General features: G+C 44.3%; 1 protein-coding gene across 1 annotated transcript; it reads left to right on the top strand.

The window, feature by feature from the left end:
• Window positions 1–183: 183 nt before the first annotated feature.
• Window positions 184–25,149, top strand: stxbp1b (syntaxin binding protein 1b; the record flags this gene model as incomplete). The annotated part of the gene is made up of 20 exons (XM_080765578.1): window positions 184–220; window positions 4,338–4,387; window positions 4,800–4,881; window positions 8,031–8,107; window positions 9,361–9,439; window positions 9,541–9,644; window positions 12,960–13,108; window positions 13,700–13,784; window positions 14,954–15,084; window positions 15,513–15,620; window positions 16,484–16,544; window positions 17,102–17,167; window positions 18,354–18,434; window positions 19,220–19,358; window positions 19,991–20,100; window positions 22,157–22,261; window positions 22,803–22,891; window positions 23,351–23,508; window positions 24,246–24,382; window positions 25,018–25,149. 19 exons carry the CDS (start codon window positions 184–186, stop codon window positions 24,362–24,364), a joined length of 1,830 nt encoding a protein of 609 aa, XP_080621704.1. The 3' UTR covers window positions 24,365–24,382; window positions 25,018–25,149.
• Between the last annotated feature and the right edge of the window lie 256 nt (window positions 25,150–25,405).

Genomic DNA, 25,405 nt, shown 5'->3' with positions numbered 1-25,405 from the left:
TGAGTGACACTGACAGTGCACCGTGCACGGAATATGTAGCGGAGGCGTGGGATTATTGCACGCGCACTTCGGTCCCTCCCAACCGACACGCGTGCGTGTCACGGTGCACGGTGGCCTCCCCCAGAGCAGCAGAGCCAGGTCAGAGAGGCGGAGACGAGACGCGTCCACTACAGAGTCTACATCATGGCACCACTTGGACTAAAATCCATTGTTTCAGAAAGTAAGGATAATCGATACATATATATATATATGTATCGATTTTTTTCATATGATTATGCAAAGTAGATTTTCGTATGCAATCGTTATAAGCAATGGTGCGAGAAAAGTGCACTTCCAAACCATATTTGTTTTAAATATTATTAGGCCTATAATTTGAATGTTTAAACACGTTATTTTGGATAGTTCATATAGTCTGGGTTATCTTTAAAATATTATGAAGAACTACAAAATATCATTATTGTCACAACCTCATCATTTTTGCACGGTGAGATCAGATCCCTGGTGTAAATAGACGCGCGCAACAAGGCATTAATGCTTGCTGGTTGATTTTCCAAAACAGGAAAAAAAAAAAAAAAACATGAATTGTGAAACGTTTTCTGATTTGATGCTGTTTAATTTTGCGTAACATTCCCCATTTGATTATAGTTTATTTGAACTCGGCTTGGCGTGTTTTAAAATTGAAGCTCGTGCATCATGGCGGTCTGGTTTTGCGCAAATCCACACGCGCGCTAATCTCAGTCCCTGCAGGATTAAATTCTTCATTGACATCCTTCAGTAATAAGATATAGTTTATAGGGTACTGGTGGGCGAATATTGTGTCCATATGAAATGATGTAGAGCCCGAGTCCTATATACTTGGGTGCTATGGTTGCCGAGGAAGTTCACTTATAGTTCAGACGTGTGTGTGTGTGTGTGTGTGTGTGTGTGTGTGTCAGTGTGTGAGAGAGAGAGAGAGTTTCCCCTGACTCATCATGACGTTGAAATTCAATAGCCACATACTGTCTCATCATTTGATCCTCATGCTGAACTATCAGTAGGTATTGATGAGCTGATGAAATAACATATTCAGTCTAAACCAGAAGTACAACACCAGTGCCTTAGTTTTTGTGTTGTCATTTACAGGTCCTTTCGTTGAAATGTAAATTTTACATTTCAACAGTAAAGTAATATAAAGAAGAGAAACACAAATCTTCTCCCTGTGACGAGGCCCCCTCAGTGGTTGAGGCCCTAGGCGACCGCCTAGTTCGCCTATGCCTAGAACCGGCCCTGTATCTCGGATACCGCTGGACCAATCAGCATCAGCATCATGCACATCTACATCCCCTGTTCAAATTGGCCTCAATTGGCCTCAACTCACACAGATTCCATTACAATTGAGTATGGTCGCCTTCCAACGTTTACACGAGGGGCCTATTATGTGCACGGTGGCACAGTCGGTGTAGTGCTGTCGCTGTTGCCTCACAGCTAGAAGGTCCTGGGTTCGATTCCCGCTGGGGACGCTGTGGGCGCTGGGGCGTGTTCCCTCCTCCGCCTCATCAGTGCCCATACCCGGGGCGGTATAATGGTTTGCAAAATCGTGGGATAAAAACTATTTTAAAAAAAAGAATTAAATAAATGAAAACACAAATTTGGGGTCCGATCTACCCAAATTTGAATAATCACATGTGAACTGCCTTTAATTCTGTTTAACTTTTGATAGCAGTAAGTTACGTGTGTGTGTGTGTGTGTGTGTGTGTGTGTGTGTGTGTGTGTGTGTGTGTGTGTGTGTGTGTGTGTGCGCGCGTGTGTGTGTGTGTGTGTGTGTGTGTGTGTGTGTAGTGGTCAGGGGGTGCACACACACATCCAAACGATTTCAGCGGGTGCTCGAGCAAAAAGAGATAAGCTAAAGAGAAGTGTATGTAGTATTCATCATCATGATGATTTGAATATAATATTAGTATTTACAGTATATTTAACTTTGCATCATGTGTGCATCCAAGAGTGCACAGTATCAGTTCAGTATGTCATGTGTTGTGCGTATATCTGGGTGTTTGTGTCTGTCTGTATGGCATGCCTGTGATGCTATGCTACATCCATGACACAGAAAGAGCACAGAGGTAGTGGTAAGGATGGGCGGGGTAAGAGGATTGGGAAGAGATTATGGTCAGTGATTGCTATATGGGGCTTCTCACTATAGCACAGTCAGGGGCCATCTTCTTTCTGTATACACAGTATATTCACAGGTAATTAAATTCCAGGACCTTCTTCCACTGTCACATTGATATTGCAGTGGAATAAACTGCAATGAATGGCATGTTAAAATGTGGGCAAGAAAGACACACACACGCATGCGCGCACACACACACACACACACACACACACACACACACACACACACACACACACACACACACACACACACACACACACACACACACACACACACACACACACACACACACACACACACACACACACACACACACACACACACACACACACACACACACACACACACACACACACTTGTCTGTGTCATCTCTTTGTGTCTTCATCACCCGCTCAGTTTATAGCTGTTGTACAACCGTATCATTCACAGAAACCCTGTTTTGAAGCACCACCATTCCGAAAAATACATTTCAGAATGGTGGGGTTTCGGAATGGAGGCCTGTCCCCCTGTCTGTCCGACTGTCCGTCCGTCCGTCCGTCTCACTGACCCACTGTAACTCGCTTATCAGGTTTCTTTCTCTCCCATCCAGCGGTGGAAGAGGTACTTACAGCCTTTACCTATACGTAAAAGTATCAATAACGCAATGTAGAGATGGGCCTACACTGTTACAAGACAAGTCCGGTATTCCACATTTACCTCAGTATCAGAATGCAAAAATGTCCTACTTTTCAGTTCACTCCCTCCCTCACTGAAGAGGGGAGGGATTTGTGTGGTCAGAGCATAGGGTCAAGTGTGCCAAGCCGATGGCGTTCTTATCTAGACAGAATTATTAATGGATGTATGCCATATACTGTAAGAGGTCACGCTATATAGCTCATGGAGTGTATAGTTCAGGCCAATAATGGTATTTTAGTTGTTTATTTTGGCCAGAAATACACAATAAACAGATATTGCCATGCTTCTAATAGAAATGACCCGAAAACTATTAGTGATAAAACATTTATGTCAACACGCATGCAGGCCCACATGCTCACGCACGCACGTGCATGACCGCACGAGCACGCACACACACAAACACACACACACACGCACACGCACACGCACACGCACACACACGTACACCCACGCTTCTGACCCGACAGTATAAAGTTGTGTGTTTATTTGATGTTCTATAAAGTGATTATGGCAACAAAACAATGAAACAAAGTTCACTGTTTTTTATCAATGGCCCGGTTCCGGCGAGCCGCCCCACGTCCAAAACGGTAGAGAAATGACAGTTACCATGTGGGGGTCCCCAGGGGTCCCCAGCCACACACATAGCTCCGTAAGGGAGTGGTTGCACCACTCAAAAATGGAAACGAGACAACATAGAGGAGGTCCAGGCATGATCTAGAATAGATTCTGTCTGTACCTCTGTGTTCTCTCGTCTCGTCCGCCCTACAGCTGTAAGGGTGGAGAAGGTTCTTGGTCACAAGAGCGGGAAAGTGCTGACCAGCTGGTATTATCCGAAGTTAGGTCTTGGCGATTTCTTAGTTTTAGGAGCAAATTAAGAATGCTTAAATTGCAAGGCTTAGTTTTAGATTCTCATACAGACTAGATTGACAATTAATAATCCGACAGAGGTTAGTGCTGGCAAGGTGCCTTATAAAAGGAGGGAATGACGTCACAACTAGGTGGGCGTGACATCAGCCCTGACAACCGCAGTGTTTTTCAACCCTTGCAGACCCAAAACTAAATAATATGTGCACATCTCCATGCTGTATTGACATTGGTAACAGGCAAACATTGCTCAAAACAAAAATTCTTCTACATTCTCTAATTGTGTAGACTTCTTGAAAATTGACTTAATGCAGAAGTTTAACAATAATTTAACTCTGGAGAGCGTAAAATGAAACCAAATTGACCCGTCCGTAAGGGTCCATTTGGTTTCATTTGAAAGATCTATAAGGGTCCATTTGGTTACCAACTCTACATCATTTAGCTGGGGACCACCTGGAACCCCTCACTGGTGGTCCCCGGACCACTGGTTGAGAACCACATAGCCTAGATTCTTCTAGAATACAGAGGACCCTCTGTCTCTGAGACTAGGTCCAGATTACAGTAATAATAATCTATTAATCGCAAGGACTATCACTGGGCATGTTTTACTGATATTTTCACCGAACTGTGCTTTCTTTTCTCTTTGCAGAGATAATGAACGATGTTGTAAAGAAGGCAAGGGAGAAAGGACAATGGAAGGTACGGTATTGATCTTTAAGTGTGTGTGTGTGTGTGTGTGTGTGTGTGTGTGTGTGTGTGTGTGTGTGTGTGTACATACGTGCATGTGTGTGTGTGTGTACTTGTGGGGCCATGTGTGTGCAAATAATGTATAGGTTGCTTCTTGAAACCTTCCTGTTTTTTGAGCGGCGCCAAACCGCTCCAATGAGTGGCCGAGTGTGTATGTCCGTCTGTCTGTCTGCTTAGAGTACGACCCATTGACCCCTGCAGCTGATTGGGGTCACATTCGGTTCACACACTGTTGAGCAGCCTATAAATAAAAGGGCCTTTCACACTGAGCAGTACAACTATAACCGCAGCCAGCCAGCCAGCCAGCCAGCCAGCGGTGTTGTTGCACCGCTCAGTTCACACAGGTGTGATTTTCTTTCTACAGGTTCTGGTAGTGGACAAACTGGCCATGAGGATGATCTCCTCCTGCTGTAAGATGACAGACATCATGTCTGAGGGCATCACCAGTAAGTCTCCAGCTACCAACCACTTGTTACATCATCTTATGTAAACACATTTAGACCTACTGTGCCAAATATGTTGTTCCAGGGACCCCCCCCAGAAGCAAAGATTTGAGTTAAAAATGTTCGCTGTGAAAGAATATATTCAAAGATTTGTGCCACATTTTCACGACTTTTCGAAAAATATATATAGCTATTTTTCAATAGCTAAAGTATAACATAATGCTTAAAACACCAAAAGGGGGTTCACCCAGAATGGGTTAAGCTTGTACAGTACATGTATTACCAGTAAGACGCCCTGAGGGCAAGAAGTGACCTCGCCCATAAAGGGCACAGTTAAGAAGTAGGAGTTATTAATCTGGCGTCAGATGCAGAGTTACTGGCCCGGCTCCATATATGCAGATCTATAGGTGATAACCCAGGCTTCTCCAATGACACGCGCCATATATGGAGCGTGTCTTGAGTGTAAAAGGATTTGATGAGAACGTCGGAAAACAGCTCCATATACTGTATGGAGATCTAAGGGTTTGATGAGGTCAGATCAACATATGCAGTGGATTATGTACTGGCCATATATGGAGTGTGTCTTGAGTGTACTGTACGTGGTTTGATGAGGTCAGATCAACATTATGGAATGAATTCTGGATTTGGCCATATTTATATGGAGCGTGTCACGACGAGGCGTGACGGACGTGACTTTGAGGTTTTCATAGTAAACTGCGACGTGCGGTCTCAACAATTACAATACATTACAAAAAGCTAAATTATGTTTAACGTCACGTCACACCCTAATCAATGTCAGAAGTACACATTTTTGTGTCAACTGCATGTTTATTCTACTGAACAATGCCGGTACTACTAGTACTCATTGTGATGTCACCTGAATATAAGCTATTAATCTTAGTACCCGTGTCAGTGAGTCGTTCATTATACATCGAGGTCAATTTCACTGTCTGACCAAGCAGTTTTACAAAGACAAATGCCTGTGCAGTGAAGTGTGCACTTGGCCATTCGTTGTAAATAGGTGCTGAACCTGGATAACAATTCCAGAAGAAAGATAGCCTTAGATCTTGCCTGATTCTACTGTATATGAAGGCTGTGTGTGCAGCACAGCATTGATTCTACTGTATATGAAGGTTGTGTGTGCAGTTGCGGGAGCTGTGCAGGTGTAGGAGCAAAACCTTAATTGCAATGTCAGGACATCTTCCCCCACATTCCTTGTATATTAATTTCAAGAATCGAAGTATATCGAAATGAAAACAGCAACATTGACTATATGTATCGTATCGTTTTGCAATGCAAATAATCGGTATAAAATCGTTTTGCTACGAAAATAATCGATTGTATCAATACTACATCTTTGTGTGTGGTATTTAGCAATTTTTTGAAGAAAAAAGAAAAAGAGGGGTTTAATTACTTAGTTTAAAATAACGTCAATGTATTTTTGCGAACGCAGTGAGCACTTACTATGAGACCTAGCAGATCATGTCTGTCTGTCTGTGTGTCTGTGTGTGTGTCTGTCCCGCGTTTGTGCCCATATATGGAGCTGAGTGATTACGTCACCATGACTCAGCCATAACCATATAAGGAGTCCCCAAAGCAGCTATACGTCCAAAACCCAAATATGTACGAGCTGCGTTCGCTTCCCGCGTTTGCGCGTCTTACTGGTAAATAGTTACTGTATCGATTTCAAATCATTGAATGTTATCGTATCGCCATAATGAACCAATGTCGTCCGTGTATCTTATCGTCAACCATGTATCGTATGATTCGTATCGCTGTTAAAAGGTTGTAAATAAATAGTCCGGCAGCCGACGACAGGCTTCTTTTGTTTAGAGTGGGACATTTGGTATATTGGCCCCACAAGCCAGTTAAAACTATTACCAGAGTACAGTGTTGTGGAGGCAGTTGTCTAATGAATCAGTTAAAACTATTACCAGAGAACAGTGTTGTGGAGGCAGTTGTCTAATGAATCAGTTAAAACTATTACCAGAGTACAGTGTTGTGGAGGCAGTTGTCTAATGAATCAGTTAAAACTATTACCAGAGAACAGTGTTGTGGAGGCAGTTGTCTAATGAATCAGTTAAAACTATTACCAGAGAACAGTGTTGTGGAGGCAGTTGTCTAATGAATCAGTTAAAACTATTACCAGAGTACAGTGTTGTGGAGGCAGTTGTCTAATGAATCAGTTAAAACTATTACCAGAGTACAGTGTTGTGGAGGCAGTTGTCTAATGAATCAGTTAAAACTATTACCAGAGTACAGTGTTGTGGAGGCAGTTGTCTAATGAATCAGTTAAAACTATTACCAGAGTACAGTGTTGTGGAGGCAGTTGTCTAATGAATCAGTTAAAACTATTACCAGAGTACAGTGTTGTGGAGGCAGTTGTCTAATGAATCAGTTAAAACTATTACCAGAGAACAGTGTTGTGGAGGCAGTTGTCTAATGAATCAGTTAAAACTATTACCAGAGCACAGTGTTGTGGAGGCAGTTGTCTAATGAATCAGTTAAAACTATTACCAGAGTACAGTGTTGTGGAGGCAGTTGTCTAATGAATCAGTCAAGAAGTGCACCATTTGACTGCAGTGTTGTTTTTGGCAGCAACTTTAGATTTTAGTTTTAGTCATAGTCTCTTGAATAGTTTTCATTTAGTTTCAGTCACATTTTAGTCACCTGGAATGTCTTAGTGTTAGTCGACTGAATATCCTAGGATTTTAGTCGACTACAGTTGATTTAGTCGACTACAATGTGTTTTGGCGGTTCTTGGTACCGTCGTAATGACTGTTTTTTACACTTGCTGAAAATAGCCGATCTACAAGCCCACAACGCGCCGCGCTGCGACGTGTTGTGAGCTTGTAGATCGGCTATTTTCTACAGGCAACCAAGTGTAAAATGACATATACTGGATCTCTTGTCCACTATAGTCCCTTCCTAACATTTTAGTCTAGTTTTTATTTGTTGACGAAATTGTCAGTCTATTTAGTCTTATAGTTTTAGTCATCACAGCTTAGTTTTCATTTAGTTTCCATTTAGTTTTCGTCAGTGAAAAAAGGTATATATAGTCGACGAACAATTCTTAGTTTTAGTCGACGAAATCAACAGCGCTTTGAATGATATAGCATTGTGTTGTGTTTGTCCTCCCATGTGCTCTGCAGTTGTTGAAGACATCACCAAGAAACGAGAGCCTCTGCCCACCATGGAAGCCATCTACCTTATTACACCCACAGATACTGTATGTTAACCTTATTACACCCACATATAGCGTATGTTAACCCCTTTAAACCTTATGTTTATGCATCAGTGGTGCTCAATATTTCATGTCAAGGACCCCAAAAGTTATATGTAATATGCCTCCCTCCGCCCCCCGCCTCCTGTCAGGTGATAAGAAGCAGCCTGCTCGCTCCTCATGCATTGAAGGTATAGCATGTGCTCAGTTCAGGGCTCTCCCCAGGTTGGCAGAGGGAGAGTGGCGCCCAGGATTACAACTTGGGCAATTGGCACCGGGTGAAAAATGGGTTACAAAATGGTCTACAAAAGTAGAACATGGTTATACTATATCCTCTCTGAGTAACTTAACTCTAAGGATGTTACTGTGCACCTTGCTGTGACATAAAGTGTGACCAGATCCAAACTGTTCATTTGAGGGACTAAAGTATTGCTTGTGTGGGACAGTGGCTATTAAATGAGTTGCTATTAAATGCCCGTGATGTCATATTCGACCAGGTCATGGGTGGTATTGCCGACTTGTTACTGTAGCCTAGGAGGGATATTTCTCATGCTATTTTAACAGGCTTAAAAACACATCATGCAGGAAAAGAGACGAATGAGAGAGTTTTACAACAGAAAGCCAGCTATTAGGGTATTAACTATTAGGGCATCTGAACACTGATGCCTGCCAGTCACAATGTGGGACAAGGGTCTCAATTTGTGGCACGCCTGAAAAGTCTTGGCAATGAGGGACTGTCCCACGCAAAGGGGGACATCTGGTCACCCTGAAATCCTATTCCACGCTATAATCAGACTCATGCCCCAGCGCTAAAGACCGATTTATACAGATGTACGAGCTCACAACGCATCGCATCAGAGTGACACTGTCATACGACGGAGTATAATTAGGGTAATGGCGAGTTGTGCATGTAGCCTGACGTCCCAGACAAAATAATATGTCTAAAACACAAAATGTCCCAGTTTTCTAAATATACTATACCACCAAACTGTCCCAGTTTGGACCACAGTTAAAATAATACCACTTATTGTCAGTGATTACATAGAGGTTTATCATGTTTCTGTTCTGTTGAAACGTGCGGTCATAATTAAGTGTTCAAGTAAAAATACAAATGAACCAAAAATGGTCAAAAGTAGCGTCATTTCTAGCTCTCTTTTGGCATCGTTTTTGGGCCTTAAAAAATATGTTCACCCTAATTTAGTTTTTTAGTTTAGTTTTAGTATAAGTTTGACCATCCATTTTCCTGTGATCTGTTCCAGTCTATCGAGGCTCTAATAGAGGACTTCAGAGACCCAAAGAATCCCATGTACAGAGGCTCACACGTCTTCTGTACCGACAGTAAGTAACCCTTTTCAGAATTCAGACAGAATAACAGCTGTTTTAATTCCATCCTCAGTCCCGTTTCTCATAGTTTGTCGGTATATTGCTCTTCTTCACAGCAATCCCAGACCAGCTGTTCGGTCTGTTGACCAAATCCCGCGCCTCCAAAACCATGAAGGCCTTGACTGAGATCCACGTCGCCTTTCTGCCCTACGAGTCACAGGTGAGTGTGTGTGCTCGTGTGCGCGCGTGCGTGTGCGTGTGTAGACATGAGAGCTCTTTGTCACTCACCACCCACTTGCTTGCATCTCCCACACTTCTCCGCCCTCTGATACAGTACATGGTACTGATACAGTACCAATCCGACTACCCAATATTCCGACCATAGAGCGCGCCATACTAACACTATGCCCAAAACCTAACTTTAACCATAACTGCATGTTGGTAGTAGAGTCTTAACCCATTCTGACCTGAGATCAGATTCATACGAGGTTTCCACTGGACACACACTGGTCTGATGAACCCCATTCTGACCTGAGATCAGATTCTAAAAATGTCAGTCGTTCTTCGATTTTTCAAAAATAGCAGACCTACAAGCTCGTATCGCGCCACTCGGTGGCGCGATATGAGCTTGTAGATCTGCTATTTTTCAATAGCTAAAGCATAACATGATGCCAACACCAAAATGGGTTCCCGTTCAGAATGGGTTAAACGGCCACTATACGGTCTATAATATAGAGGGTATGCGCATGCATGAAGTGAATGGCAGATCGAGTGGCAAAGTCAGATGACAAAGTGAATTGAATGTTGTTTAAAGTCATTGAATGCAATCAAATAGGACTTTTCTGTTTCGATGTATGGATTGTCACGGCCAGAAAGTATAGGTTTTATTTGGCCACTCAGTAGGCATTGATTGATTGATTGATTGAAGAATTTATTAACAGTTTTGGAAGAATTACAGTACATTTCAAGCACAACTCAGTAGAAGACTGTTAACTGTGGACGACACCATAAAAAGCATTACACTTGTTTACAATAGGGTCCACCATGTTAAATTCATCATAAATTCATCATATATTCATCATAAATTCATCATATATTCATCATATATTCATCATATATTCATCATAAATTCATCATATATTCATCATAAATTCATCATATATTCCCGCATAACTTCCAGGTATAATGATGATGTCACACGCATACCCTCTATTCGCATGTTTTGCCAGAGAAGCTTAAAATGGGAAAGCGAAAAAAAAACACATCGGAACACTTTAGCCACATTGGGTGATCTAGAGAGACTAGAGAATTATGTTTAATGTTTAATCCTAAAATGAATGAAAATAAAATCATGGCACAGCATCTTTAAAGAATCTGTATGGTCATATACAGGTACACACATGTGTTGGTAAATAATGGTGCATTTATATAGTCCACCATCTTTGTCTGTCACTATAGAGTTTCCTGATCCAGGTAAATATTATAAAATATTTTTGCCTTTGAATAATTGAAAGGCAACGGACTAGATTAGAGTGACATACATCAGACAGACTTCTTTTGTTTTAAGTGGGACATTTGATATAGTCTTTTTTATTGGCCTAAAATATTGTCTACTTTATACATACATTCATGAATCCAATGAATCCAATGCTGACCGGCTGTCAGTATTGAGCAATTTCTTTAGACGTCATGACAAATGTGATGAGGTACGTGAGCACAAATGTGATGAGGTCAGCACATTTTGGGCACATTTGGGCAAGTGGCTATATGGCTGTTTTATCCCAAAGAGTGTATTTTGTGCAAAACTAATGCTTAGATGGATTCAGAATCATGAAAAGCCCCTAGTTTGACATGCCACACGCTACTTAAAGCAAAAGAAAAGTTTGACATTTTTGCCTGCCATAGGATGTTAATGGTAGGGTCACAAGAAAGAAGAAACCCCTATAAAAGAATGCTCAATACTGACACCGGGTCAGCAAGTGAATGTATGTATATAGACAATAGATAGATAATAGTTTAGGCCAATAATAAAGACTATATACCAAATTTCCCACCCTATTCTATTTCTCACATTGACAACAATGGAATGGAATGCCGTATGCATGTGTCTGAATAGGAAAAGCGTATTTATGTTTGCGATGGGGACATCCCTATCTGTCACCGAGCAGGGCTGAGAGACAGTGGGAGGCGGAGGACTGCTGACTGTGATTTCTCTCCCTGATGGAATGATCGGCTTTAGTTTCCAATCCTCAACTGTTGTCCTCTAGATTTAATCCCGAGGGGGGGAGGGGGAGAGATGCACCCACCCCTCCCTCTAATCCTGTATACGCCATTGGCTGATTGAAGCGATGCCAGTGTCGTAGCCAATGGGAGATGAATGTGTTGTAACGGGAAGCAATGAGATTGTTATTGTTGTCATGTGATGGAGACAATAACAGATGGGCCCATTTCCGTGTGTGTGTGTGTGTGTGTGTGTGTGTGTGTGTGTGTGTGTGTGTGTGTGTGTGTGTGCATGCAATATTTGCATGATTGTGTACTGTGTGTGTGTGTGTGTGTGTGTGTGTGTGTGTGTGTGTGTATATATATAAAATGCTCATCAAGGGTGACTATTTATCTTCTGCATTTGCTCATTGTAGCATTTTGAGATTCTGACGAATGTAAAGTGCGTTATAAATAAAATCCATTATTATTATCCTACTATAAATGCGTGTGTGCATGCGTACGTTTGTGTACGGTTGTAATGCACGTAACTCGAGAACCGTTTGACCCACCGACTTCACATTCGACACGCGTTCATATACTGTACATACACAGATCTCCATGTGGGACACCGGCTGACAGTTAAAACGGGTGCTATGACAACGTATATTAGTAGGTTCCCAAGATGGCCGGTCGCCGACTGCGATGGGCACGTACAGGTCTAGTCCTACTATCTGCGTACGTGCGGTACGTGTGTACACGGTTGTAATGCACGTAACTCGAGAACCGTTTGACCCACGACTTCACATGCGACACACGCGTTCCACACCCCCACAGGGAGTGCAGTGCCAGGTATTGAGTCGGTCGGACCCACGGTTCTCCAGAACCACCACAATGACCTACATCATTTTGGGATGCATACGTATATTAGGCATACGACCAACAGTCCTACAGTCATGAGTCCGACAACACCATCGCTCACGACATGCGCTGCCGGTTCCAAATCACCCGTGGTCGGTTACAAATCACCCGTGGCTCCCAGCAATCCGTTGCCGGTTCCAAATCACCCGTGGTCGGTTACAAATCACCCGTGAATCCCAGCAATCCGTTGCCGGTTACAAATCACCCGGGCCATAGCTTCCGCGTGCGGTTAGGGTTTGGGGTATAGGGTGTCGGTCGGACTCATGACTGTTGGTATGTCTAACCTACCGTAACACACACCCCATAATTTTTGCCTTTGCATACGTGATACGCCTGTAAGGTAGTCGAGGCAGGTACAAGTGCTGCGAAACGTTATTACCGGTGCCTCTCTTGACCGCCTCGCCTTCCCTTCCAGGTGTTCTCCCTGGACAGAGTGGATGCCTTCCAGGACTTCTACAGCCCTTTCAAGGCCGACGTGAAGAACAACATGTTGGAGCGCTGCGCCGAGCAGATCGCCACCTTATGTGCCAGCCTGAAGGAGTACCCCGGAGTCCGATACAGAGCGTAAGAGACAGTATAGATCACACTATTCCCTTCGCTCTGTTGAGAGCAGTCAGTCGCTCATTGTGAAAACACGACCCCTTTGTAGTAGCGCACTACCACAGCAGAACTACACTACCCACAGCCCCTCTGTAGTAGCTCTTTCTCTGCCGCACCCTCATCCCAGCTACTCCCCTCCCACATCTTTGACCCCCCCCCCCCCCCAACCCCAACCCCAACAGACCAAATGCTGAGGGGGGGGGGGGGGGGTTATACAAGGTAGGGAGATACTTTATGACATCACTAGTAGCCCCAAATCAGTTGGCCTGTCGTGAGACCACTGTGCATTAAAACCCAAATATGATGAGAAGGCCTGATTGTTCAAAATGGTGTATGTTGTGGGGATAGGCGACACGTAGGCCGTAGGGGAGCCAGAACATGGTGTGTAGGCCGTAGGGGAGCCAGAACATGGTGTGTAGGCCGTAGGGGAGCCAGAACATGGTGTGTAGGCCGTAGGGGAGCCAGAACATGGTGTGTAGGCCGTAGGGGAGCCAGAACATGGTGTGTAGGACCTTTAACTTAACTAAATGTTGTGTTGTGTTTTTTGTGGCTCAGGGAGTACAAAGACTGCAGCGTGCTGGCCCAGATGCTCCAGGAGAAACTGGACGGCTACAAGGCTGATGACCCGACCCTGGGAGAGGTATAACCATCTATTAGCACCTGTGGGGGAAAGTAACTACGGTCTTTTACTTAAGTACTGTACTTAAGTACAATTTTGAGGTATTTGTACTTTACTTGAGTATTTCCAATTTCCAGTACTTATACTGTACTCCACTACATCTCAGAGCCAAAATTTGTATACTTTTACTCAACTCAATAACTACGGTTATTTGAAAACTTTAGTTGCTAGTTACTTCGGAGATTTTAATTTTGATTAGGAAACGTACCTTAACATTAACCATGCCTCAACCCTATACATTTTGGCCATTTGAAAATAGCCGATCTACAAGCTCCCAATGCCACAATGGTTACTCTAATACAGGCAGGTGACACAAGGCAGGTGACAACAAGCAAGGCAGACAGGAAAGTGCAGAACACTATACTATACAAAAGAATGCAGGCCTACGGGGGAAACCACAACAAGTCCCCAAACTAATAAACACAAAGTCCGAATGCAGAGGAGCGGCTCAGTGACAGCACCAGACGGCTCATGTAATGTGGCACCTATAGGAGCCCCAAGGGCCCATGTGTGGCTCAGTGACAGCACCAGACGGCTCATGTAATGTGGCACCTAGGAGCCCCATGAAGGGCCCATGTGTGGCTCAGTGACAGCACCAGACGGCTCATGTAATGTGGCACCTAGGAGCCCCATGAAGGGCCCATGTGTGGCTCAGTGACAGCACCAGACGGCTCATGTAATGTGGCACCTAGGAGCCCCATGAAGGGCCCATGTGTGGCTCAGTGACAGCACCAGACGGCTCATGTAATGTGGCACCTAGGAGCCCCATGAAGGGCCCATGTGTGGCTCAGTGACAGCACCAGACGGCTCATGTAATGTGGCACCTAGGAGCCCCAAGGGCCCATGTGTGGCTCAGTGACAGCACCAGACGGCTCATGTAATGTGGCACCTAGGAGCCCCAAGAAGGGCCCATGTGTGGCTCAGGCGCACTGTTGCTCCAATCCGGACCAAACTTGGCACACAGACTGTCGAAAATGTTTGGTAAAATAAATACATTTGATATTATCATTGATATATCGAGGTATACGGTCAATAATATTGCTTTGATTTTGCCCATATTACACAACACTGCCAAGCGGTACATGACGTTAAAGGGTCCGTGGTGTGTGTGTGTGTTTGTTTGTGTTCAGGGTCCGGACAAATCTCGAACCCAGCTGCTGATCCTGGACCGTGGCTTTGACCCGTTGTCTCCTCTCCTGCACGAGCTCACCCTGCAGGCCATGGGCTACGACCTGCTGGGAATAGAGAACGACGTCTACTCGTAAACCGTCCCGTTCTCTACATGTTTTCCTCATTATCTCATTTCTTTTCTATTCCAGTGGTTCACAAAGTGGGGTCCGGGGACCCCCAGGGGTCTCTGAGGGAGTTCCAGAGGGTCCCCAGCTAAATGATAGTTTGGAACCAAATGGACCATTACGGGTCTGTAACTCAGAAAGTCTACAAATGGAACCACATGGACCCCAACGGCTCCATTCGTACACTTTCATAGTTAAATTAACTTAGATTTTACAATATAAATTGTGGTAGCGCCCAGGATTACATTCAATAATTGACACTGGGTGAAGAAATGGGTTTAGGAGCCTTGATGCGTTGCACACCCAGAATTTCAGATGAACATTCAGTTTACACTCCCTCCGTTCTCTCCACATCTGCCCCCCCCTGGCTGAACGGTGTACTGCGTGGTGTCAGGTTCGAGACCAGCGGGATGGGCGAGGTGAGGACCAAGGAGGTTCTGCTGGATGAGGACGATGACCTCTGGATGAGTCTGAGACACAAGCACATCGCCGAGGTGTCCGCGTGAGTGCACACACACACACACACACACACACACACACACACACACACACACACACACACACACACACACACACACACACACACACACACACACACACACACACACACACACACACACACACACACACGCACACACAAAAGCGCTGGGAGAGATACACAGACCGATGCAAGGCCACACACACACCGCCAACTGTCAGACAAACACAAAACATGCACAAACAGATGTGCACGTACGCACGCTAACATGTGCGCACGTACGCACACATGCAGTCACGCAGAGAGAGAGAGAGAGAGAGAGAGAGAGAGAGACAGAGAGAGAGAGAGAGCAAGCGAGAGATGAATCAGTATTCCAGTCATCTTTCTCTCGTAAACCACTTTTCTCTCACCTTGACCACTGTGTATTCTCCAGCCCTGGGTTTACAACAACATTTTTCTCTGTTCTTTGTAGCTTGTTTTTCTGTCTGTCTGTGTCCGCCTGTTTCTCAGTTCAGCTCAGTTAAAACCAAACCATTCCACGTAAATTCAGCAGGCGTCATTTAATAACAGTGAAATTCAACAGGCTTTATTTTCAATCAGGCTCACAGAACGATGTTAGCAAAGCATAAAGATAACATATCTACGCTTCTCTACATATCTGCCTGTTTTACCTCTCTCTCTCTCTCTCTCTCTCTCTCGGCTCAGTTGGCTGCATGAGTCATGGGAATAGCAAGAGATGACCTTGAAGGGCCGCTAATTGCATCTTCATCTCAAAACAGCTCATGTTACCAGGAACCAATGTCTTCGTAGTAGCATTGTTAAACTATCTCGCTCTCTCTCTCTCTGTCTGTCTGTCCATCTGTCGTTCTTACTTTCACCTGACGCAGAGCTGTGACGCGCTCTCTGAAAGAGTTCACCACCAGTAAAAAGATGAACACTGGAGAGAAGGTAGAGGACACTCGTCTGTTTCTACTTTTCTTTTGTTTTGTCATCTTTAAAGATGGAGTGCCACATTGGAGTCGTTTTTATGTGCAATTATGTCTTCCCTTTGTATTTAGGGTTTCTTCCTGGAGGCTGACAGTCAAACGTGCCAATGAAAAAAACAGTAATATAGTGACATCACATTATCAGCCCCTAACCCCTCCCCCTTTATCAAACAACTACAGCTTTGGGTGCGGCTTCAGTTCAGGTGGATCACCACCCATCACCAGCCACCAGGCAAACCAGGCATACTTGATGAACTGGTGGGCGTGTCCACATAACCATATTTTAACAAATACTTCCTCCTTATATAACAATAAGACCTAATGATCATGTTTTAGGGTGGAAAAAAATCATGGCACTCCATCTTTAAAAGAAAATGGATATCTCACACTCATACATGTACGTGTTTTAGAAATATTAAACTACGCATACGGAAAGTCTCCCCAAATGGATATGTATCAGTTGGATTTATTAACCAAAATAACGTGTTCAACATTCTTTTATATGTATTCTTCTTTTAGACAACAATGAAGGAACTGTCAGCGATGCTCAAGAAGATGCCACAATATCAAAAGGACCTCAGTAAGGTAAAGTAGAGAAGTGATCAGTTATATGGCAAAGCCAGGCTAGATGATGATTAGTGTTACTGCACACACATACTGATAAAAGTATATCAAACTCACAAGATTCACCAGAACACTAGGACATTACATCACCTTCTGGGGGAAACCTCCCCCACCCATCCCCCCAAACATCTCCTGGATTCTCACAGTCCAACGTTGGCAACACCTGGTCCCGACTTGAGTCTCTCGACCCATGCAGTGTCTGGGAAACAGCGGTCTAAAATTATATTAGCACAGTAACAGTAACAGTCAGGGACGTGCAGAGAGTGTTAGAGGGGCAGGGGCTGGAATCCTTTAAGAGGGCACTTTTGGGCAAAAATAGCAGATCTACAAGCGCGTTGAGACCTTGTAGATCTGCTATTGTCGGGGCGCAACCCAGCACTCTTTAGCTAGTGGAGATGCGGTGTAACGACATGGATTTCTAAACAAATTTGTTCAACGCAAAATGCGTTCCGAGTTCAAGAGACTTCCGGGGGAAAAAAAGCAATTCTCCTGAATGCTGCCTTCCGTTATGTGTGGCATGGAAAGGAAAGGAGGGGCGTTTGCATTTCTTTCACCATGTAGTAAATGCTGCATTCGTGGTCTGGAGAGGGCAGTTGTTTTATAGGCGGGTAAAAGGGCAGGGGCTGAAGCAGATGTTTTCGTCGACTAATACTAAAACGAAAAATGTTCGTCGACTATACCTTTTTTCACTGAGGAAAAATAAATGGAAACTACATGAAAATGATGACTAAAACTAAGACTAAATTTATTGACAATTTCGTGAACTAGACTAAAATGTTAGGAAGGCAAAGTCATTTTACACTTGGTTGCATGCTGAAAATAGCCGATCTACAAGCTCACAACGCGTCGCGCGGAGTCGCGTTGTGAGCTTGTAGATCGGCTATTTTCAGCAAGTGTAAAATCAGTCATTACGACGGCATCAAAATACATTTTAGTCGACTAAATCAACTGTAGATTTAGTCGACTAAAATCGTATGACATTTAGTCGACTAAAACTAGACTAAAATGTGACTAAAAAGCTAAATGAAAACTATTCAAGAGACTATATGACTAAAACTATAAAATCTAAATTTGCTGCCAAAAACAACACTGGGCAGAAGCCCCCCTTTGATGTCTGTGTGCGCGTCTCTCCTCTGTTTGGTTCCAGTATTCAACGCACCTCCACCTGGCAGAGGACTGCATGAACCGATACCAGGGATCTGTGGACAAGCTGTGTCGCGTAGAGCAGGTGAGTGGGGGGGGGGGGGGGGGGGGGGGACAAAATAATGTCTTCTAAATCATGACAGTTTTCTGAAAAACCCATATGAGTCGTTCTCAAACGTTTTCATGTCAAGGACCCCCAAAAATTACATGTATTTGGCCGCCGACCCCCATCTGAAAATATGTTGTTCCGGGGACATCCCCCCCCCCCCGCCCCAGAAGCACATATTCGAGTTAAAAATGTTCGCTCTGAAAGAATATATATTCAAAGATTTGCGCCACATTTTCACGATTTTTCTAAAATAGCAATACAAGCTCATAGTGCGCCACAAGGAAATGTTCCCATTCAAAAATCCCACTGACTGAATAAATCTTAACATAAAGAACTGTGTTTCACAAATATAATATGAGTCTTAAGCATCCTTAAAGGTGTCCCTGCATTGTAGGCCTATATATTTCATTACATTTGCTACAGTCAATCTTTCAGATTTCTTATTTTCAGATGTCATGTTATGCTTGGTAACTCTCTGCCTAGATTTCTTTTGTTAAAAGAAAAGTCACTTAGATTTTTAACCCATTTTGGGCGGGAACCCCTTTTGGTGTTTTAAACATTGTTATAATTTAGCTATTGAAAAATAGCAGATCTACAAGCTCATAGTAGCGCGCCTACGAGCTTGTAGGTCTGCTATTTTTGAAAAGTCGTGAAAATATTTATTTCAGAAAACTGGAGGTTAAACGGTAAAACATAGTTGGGGCATGGACCCCTATAGCTATAAGACATTTCATCCCTTGTTTGTACTGTAATTCCTGTAGGACTTGGCAATGGGCACTGACGCAGAGGGAGAGAAGATTAAGGACCCCATGAGAGTCATCGTCCCCATTCTCCTGGACGCCAACGTTTCTGTGTTTGATAAGCTGCGCATCATTCTCCTCTATATCTATCTGAAGAACGGTGAGATGGCCACTATAATGTCCTGACTCCTCATCACACCACACAGTGCACAGATGCACTCAACTATTTCACATTTTGTCACGTACGATAAAAGAACGACACTGTAAAATAACTAAGTACACGAACAAGTGGTTTGAGCTGTTATAAGGTCACATTATGTGTATATACTAGGGAGGAAGGAATTTCATGGATCCAGCTTACAACCGGTTCACGGTATAGGCAGTGGCACTGTTATGGTTACATTTAGGCATGAGTTTGATAGGTAAGGTTAGGCAGGTTAGTATAGCTATAAGTTATCATTTACAGTAGGTATGGGTTTAGTGTAAAGTTTACTGTAAAAGGGTAGAGTGAGGATTACGGTGATCTAGCATTTCCTTTCCTATTACCGTACACTGGCTGAATATCCACTGCCCTTTAATAATATAAAATCATTTAGATTCCGATTGTGTAACTGTTGTAACTGACACCATCATTCACTGGTATATTTTGTGGTAAAAATACCACTAAAATTAACTAGTGTGTGCAGTGGCAGACTGTTTTTTGCAATGAAACTACATTTCCATTCTCATCTCTCATCCTGCGTCTGTGATGTGCACTGCATGCATGATGTGCGCATGCTGTCTGTCTGTCAGGTGTGTCTGAGGAGAACCTTTGCAAGCTTCTCCAGCATGCCAGCATCCCACCAGAGGACAGTGACATCATCTCCAACATGGCCCACATGGGCCTGCCCATTATCACCGAGGTGAGCTTCATTATAGCCTATAGCATCTATACATGATAGCAGCACCAGAGTAATGTAGTAAGAGAGTGGCGACACTAGCGTTGACTCCCATTATTGTAACAATGGAATGCGGAAGTCACTCATTCTATCTCAATGGGATAGTTCCAGCCACATAGTTCCAATGTTTGGAACTATAGCCCATAGGCAGTGCACCCACTTTGCGGCGAGATCAAAGCATGTCGCCATTCTCCTACTCTACACTCTGAGCAGCACTATAGCATGATTAACCTACTAACCACACCTACAGTATGTCACTTGTGACAGTGGGCGGCCACTTGAGGAAGTTGTATTGCCCCAGTTTCACCTACACATCTCCCTCATCATCATCATCTTACGCGGAGGTTATGCAGGAACGAGCCTACTGAGTGGCAAAAAAACTATGCTTTCTGCCCTGGACAGCCCATACATCCAAACAGGAAAGTCTTATCTGATTGCATTTAACCCATTCTGACCTGAGATCAGATTCATACAAGGTTTCCACTGGACACACACTGGTCTGATTAACCCATTCTGACCTGAGATGAGATTCCAAAAAAATTCAGTTGTTCTTCGATTTTTCAAAAATAGCAGACCTTCAAGCTCGTAGCGCGCCACTCGGTGGCGCGCTATGAGCTTGTAGATCTGCTATTTTTCAATAGCTAAAGCATAACATGATGCTAACACCAAAATGGGTTCCCGGTCAGAATGGGTTAAAGGACGTTAAACTCACTTTGCCACTCGATTTGCCACTCAAATTGCCACTTTGCGCATACCCTCGATTCACTAAGGACGTGTACACACACGTCCTAGCGCATTTTCATTGATATCAAACGAGAGAAAGATATTCTGATTATTAAAAAAAAAAAAGAATTCGTTGGCCTCCAAGGCCACCATACTCCTTGCTCTTCGCACATCCGCGGTTCCGTTCACTTCCCTGTTTACCGCTGCAGAAAGAAATCCCTCGTATCTCCTAATCTATAGGGAGCTCTCCGTGGTTTTGACCAGATGGATATACACTACTAAGCTCTTCATTTCTGACCTGCCTCTCGTTCAAAATAAGAACGCGAGGGATTATTCAGCGATTTTTATCGTAACGAGAGCACGGTAAGCAAGGAAAAATAATAAAATATGTCTGTTTCTTTTCCGGAGTAAAAGCCGCCATATCTTCCCGGTACCCCGAGCTTCTATTTTTTAACACAGCCCTGTCCTCCTGTCCTCGCAGGGCGCTCCTCTTTAACACAGCCCTGTCCTCGCAGGGCGCTCCTCTTTAACACAGCCCTGTCCTCCTGTCCTCGCAGGGCGCTCCTCTCTAACACAGCCCTGTCCTCCTGTCCTCGCAGGGCGCTCCTCTTTAACACAGCCCTGTCCTCCTGTCCTCGCAGGGCGCTCCTCTTTAACACAGCCCTGTCCTCCTGTCCTCGCAGGGCGCTCCTCTCTAACACAGCCCTGTCCTCCTGTCCTCGCAGGGCGCTCCTCTTTAACACAGCCCTGTCCTCCTGTCCTCGCAGGGCGCTCCTCTTTAACACAGCCCTGTCCTCATGTCCTCGCAGGGCGCTCCTCTTTAACACAGCCCTGTCCTCCTGTCCTCGCAGGGCGCTCCTCTTTAACACAGCCCTGTCCTCCTGTCCTCGCAGGGCGCTCCTCTTTAACACAGCCCTGTCCTCCTGTCCTCGCAGGGCGCTCCTCTTTAACACAGCCCTGTCCTCGCAGGGCGCTCCTCTTTAACACAGCCCTGTCCTCCTGTCCTCGCAGGGCGCTCCTCTTTAACACAGCCCTGTCCTCCTGTCCTCGCAGGGCGCTCCTCTTTAACACAGCCCTGTCCTCCTGTCCTCGCAGGGCGCTCCTCTTTAACACAGCCCTGTCCTCCTGTCCTCGCAGGGCGCTCCTCTCTAACACAGCCCTGTCCTCCTGTCCTCGCAGGGCGCTCCTCTTTAACACAGCCCTGTCCTCCTGTCCTCGCAGGGCGCTCCTCTTTAACACAGCCCTGTCCTCGCAGGGCGCTCCTCTTTAACACAGCCCTGTCCTCCTGTCCTCGCAGGGCGCTCCTCCTAAGAAGCCCAAGAAGGCGGACCGCAAGGAAAGGGTGAGCGAGCAGACCTACCAGCTCTCCCGATGGACTCCACTCATCAAAGACATCATGGAGGCACGTCTCATCCCTGAATGATTGACATTAAGCTTGAGTTTTCTGAAAAACTAAAACTAAAAATGTTTGCTTTAAAAATGTATATAATATGTTCAAAGGTTTGCACAGATTTGCACGAATAGCTCATAGCGTGCATGGACGCGTGATTACGTTTGTGTATTACTTTTGACAAAAAAAAATGCGAGAACACATGATCCACTCATGACGCATCGCATCACAATGCGTCATGAGCTTGTAGATCTGCTATTTTAGCTACTTTACAAACTTTCCACATAATATGTGGAAAGTTTGTAAAGTAGCTAAAATAGCAGATTGAACCATTTCCAATCAATGTAATATTATTACATTGATTGGAAATGGTTCACTGACAGTAACAAATCCTCCCATCCAATAATACTTTATACTGTATTAGGGTCTTTCATATAATATTTTGTGTGGGGATGAATGGCAATGGAACAATACATAGGATATATACTGTAAGAGGAAGTCTGTAGTCTTCTGCTACAGTAAACTGCCATCATTAACTCAATTCTTCCTACAGGATGCCATTGAGGACAAACTTGACAAAATCCAGTACCCATATATTTCCCAGCGACAAGCATCCTCCAAATCCAGTGCAGCCCCATCAAGGTATGAAATCAGAATACACGCACACACACACACACACACACACACACACACACACACACACACACACACACACACACACACACACACACACACAGACACAGACACAGACACAGACACAGACACAGACACAGACACAGACACAGACACAGACACAGACACAGACACAGACACACACACACACACACACACACACACACACACACACACACACACACACACACACACACACACACACACACACACACACACACACACACACACACACACACACACACACACACACACACACACACACACACACACACACACACACAGGAAACTCTCCCTCTTGCTCTCTATTCAATTTAAATTCAAAGGAGCTTTATTGGCATGAGAAAACATAATGTTTACATTGCCAAAGCAAAAGTTGAACAATCTCTCTCTCTCTCTCTCTCTCTCTCTCTCTCTCCCCCCTTCCAGTAGTGCTCGTTATGGTAACTGGCACAAGAACAAGGGCCCCCAGGAGCTGAAAACGGGCCCCAGGGTCATCGTGTTCATCATCGGAGGCATGACGTTCAGCGAGATGCGCTGCGTCTATGAAGTCACTCAAGCCAACGGAAAATGGGAAGCCATTATCGGTGAGGATTGATTTTGTGTCAACAGTCTTTCCACTCCAAATGCAACGTAATCATTGCAGATACAGTACAGTGCAAACAGCTTACGGGAGTGACAATATTCTCGGATCATGAAAGAAATAATACGTGCAACTGTGTAAATCGCCTTTTGTGATTTGAATAATGCCCAAAGTATTGAACTTAAGAAAGAACAGAGTGCAGATCTTTGGGAATCTTATAGTCACGTTCTCCTACTGCCGATACTGCAGTATGGGAGTGTTACCCATTTCTCTCTTAACCACATTGAGCTGATGTGTTGTTGTGCCTCGGATTCTATATCAGAATACAGAGTGGCAGGACTCAGTGCAGGACTCAGGGACAGCGGCAGGATGCAAAAGAAACAGTACCTCATAAGCACAATTCAATACCAGTTAGAATGTCATTATCGCACATTGACTTTTGAGGGGGAAATTATAATATCACCCGGAGTGGAGAGAGTGCAGGCATTCACTGACAAACACAATTAATAGGGGTGTAACGATATATCGAAAATACGTAGAGACCGTAGTTATAATATACGTAGAGAGTGGACAAGGACAGAGACAGTGTTGGGGTCAAGACTCGGCCAGCCAATCAGGAGGACTATAGGTCGCGCAAAGGTCCTCATCATAGCCAACAGCAGCGATCATAAGCCAACTACTCAAGCAGAACTGTGTCTGGGATGCAGCGAGAAGCTGAGAATACAGGCTTTGTTTTTGTAGGTGCCACCCACATACTCACACCCACCAAGTACCTAAAGGAGCTCCAGCACAAAGACTTCATGGACCCCAGCGCTCCACCCGAGGAGGGCTCCCCGGAGCGGGAGCCACCTGCAATATGAGAACACTGAAGTCCTGAAGTAAATTGTGATGTATAACTTCCCTTTATGTCCCATGGCAAACCCTTATCCACCATCCTGAAGTGTGAATATGTCCCATGCAAAGTCAAACCCCTATCCACCATCCTGAAGTGAATATGTCCCATGTAAAGTCAAACCCCTATCCACCATCCTCGACTTCGTAGGCCTGATCCCAAATATATTGTACTCAGCGTTTGTATTGAGCTCACTAGTACTGCAGAGGTCACTAGTACCTACTGTACCATATTCCCTTTGTTCTGTTTCCCTTTGTGTGTGTGTGTGTGTGTGTGTGTGTGTGTGTGTGTGTGTGTGTGTGTGTGTGTGTGTGTGTGTGTGTGTGTGTGCCGTTTACACTTTAGAGTGTGTATGTAATGTTGTTATTAGTAAGAGGAAGTGATAACACTTTCACCCTACTTCTATAGTCTCGCGTAGCCAGACAACTATTCCACAATCTCCGAATGCTACGTAGTATAGAGTATATACACAGAAGTCTGGAACTACACCTCCTGAAATCCGATTTATTTATTTCCATTTCTACTAAGCAAAGCAAGCTAGAAGGAGGAGGATATTATTCCATTGTAGTTATTATAATAACTATAATATATTAACTTATATTCTCTTTTTTCTTTTTGAAGGATCAACTGAAATCTTCACCCCGTCAGGCCTTCTAAAAGCCCTCAAAGACTTGGACAAACTCGACTATGACAGGACAACCTAGTGTAGCCATACAGGGACGTGCACACACAGACCCCTAGCTCCCCTTTTACCCGTCTGTAAAACAACTGCCCTTTTACCCGTCTGTAAAACAACTGCCCTTTTACCCGTCTGTAAAACAACTGCCCTTTCCAGACCACGAATGTAGCATTTACTATCTGGTGAAAGAAATGCATATGACCTTGAATGCAGCATTTTGCGTATAGAACAAAATTGTTTAGAAATCCATGTCGTACACACCGCATCTACACTAGCAAAAGAGTGCTTGGTTGCGCCCCGAAAATAGCTGATCTACAAGCTCTCTGTGAG

Source organism: Protomyctophum bolini (assembly GCF_963924005.1).
Source record: "Protomyctophum bolini genome assembly, chromosome: 6".
Taxonomy (NCBI): domain Eukaryota; kingdom Metazoa; phylum Chordata; class Actinopteri; order Myctophiformes; family Myctophidae; genus Protomyctophum; species Protomyctophum bolini.
The sequence above is the reverse complement of the archived record's forward strand: the minus strand, read 5'-3'. Positions and strand labels throughout refer to the sequence as shown.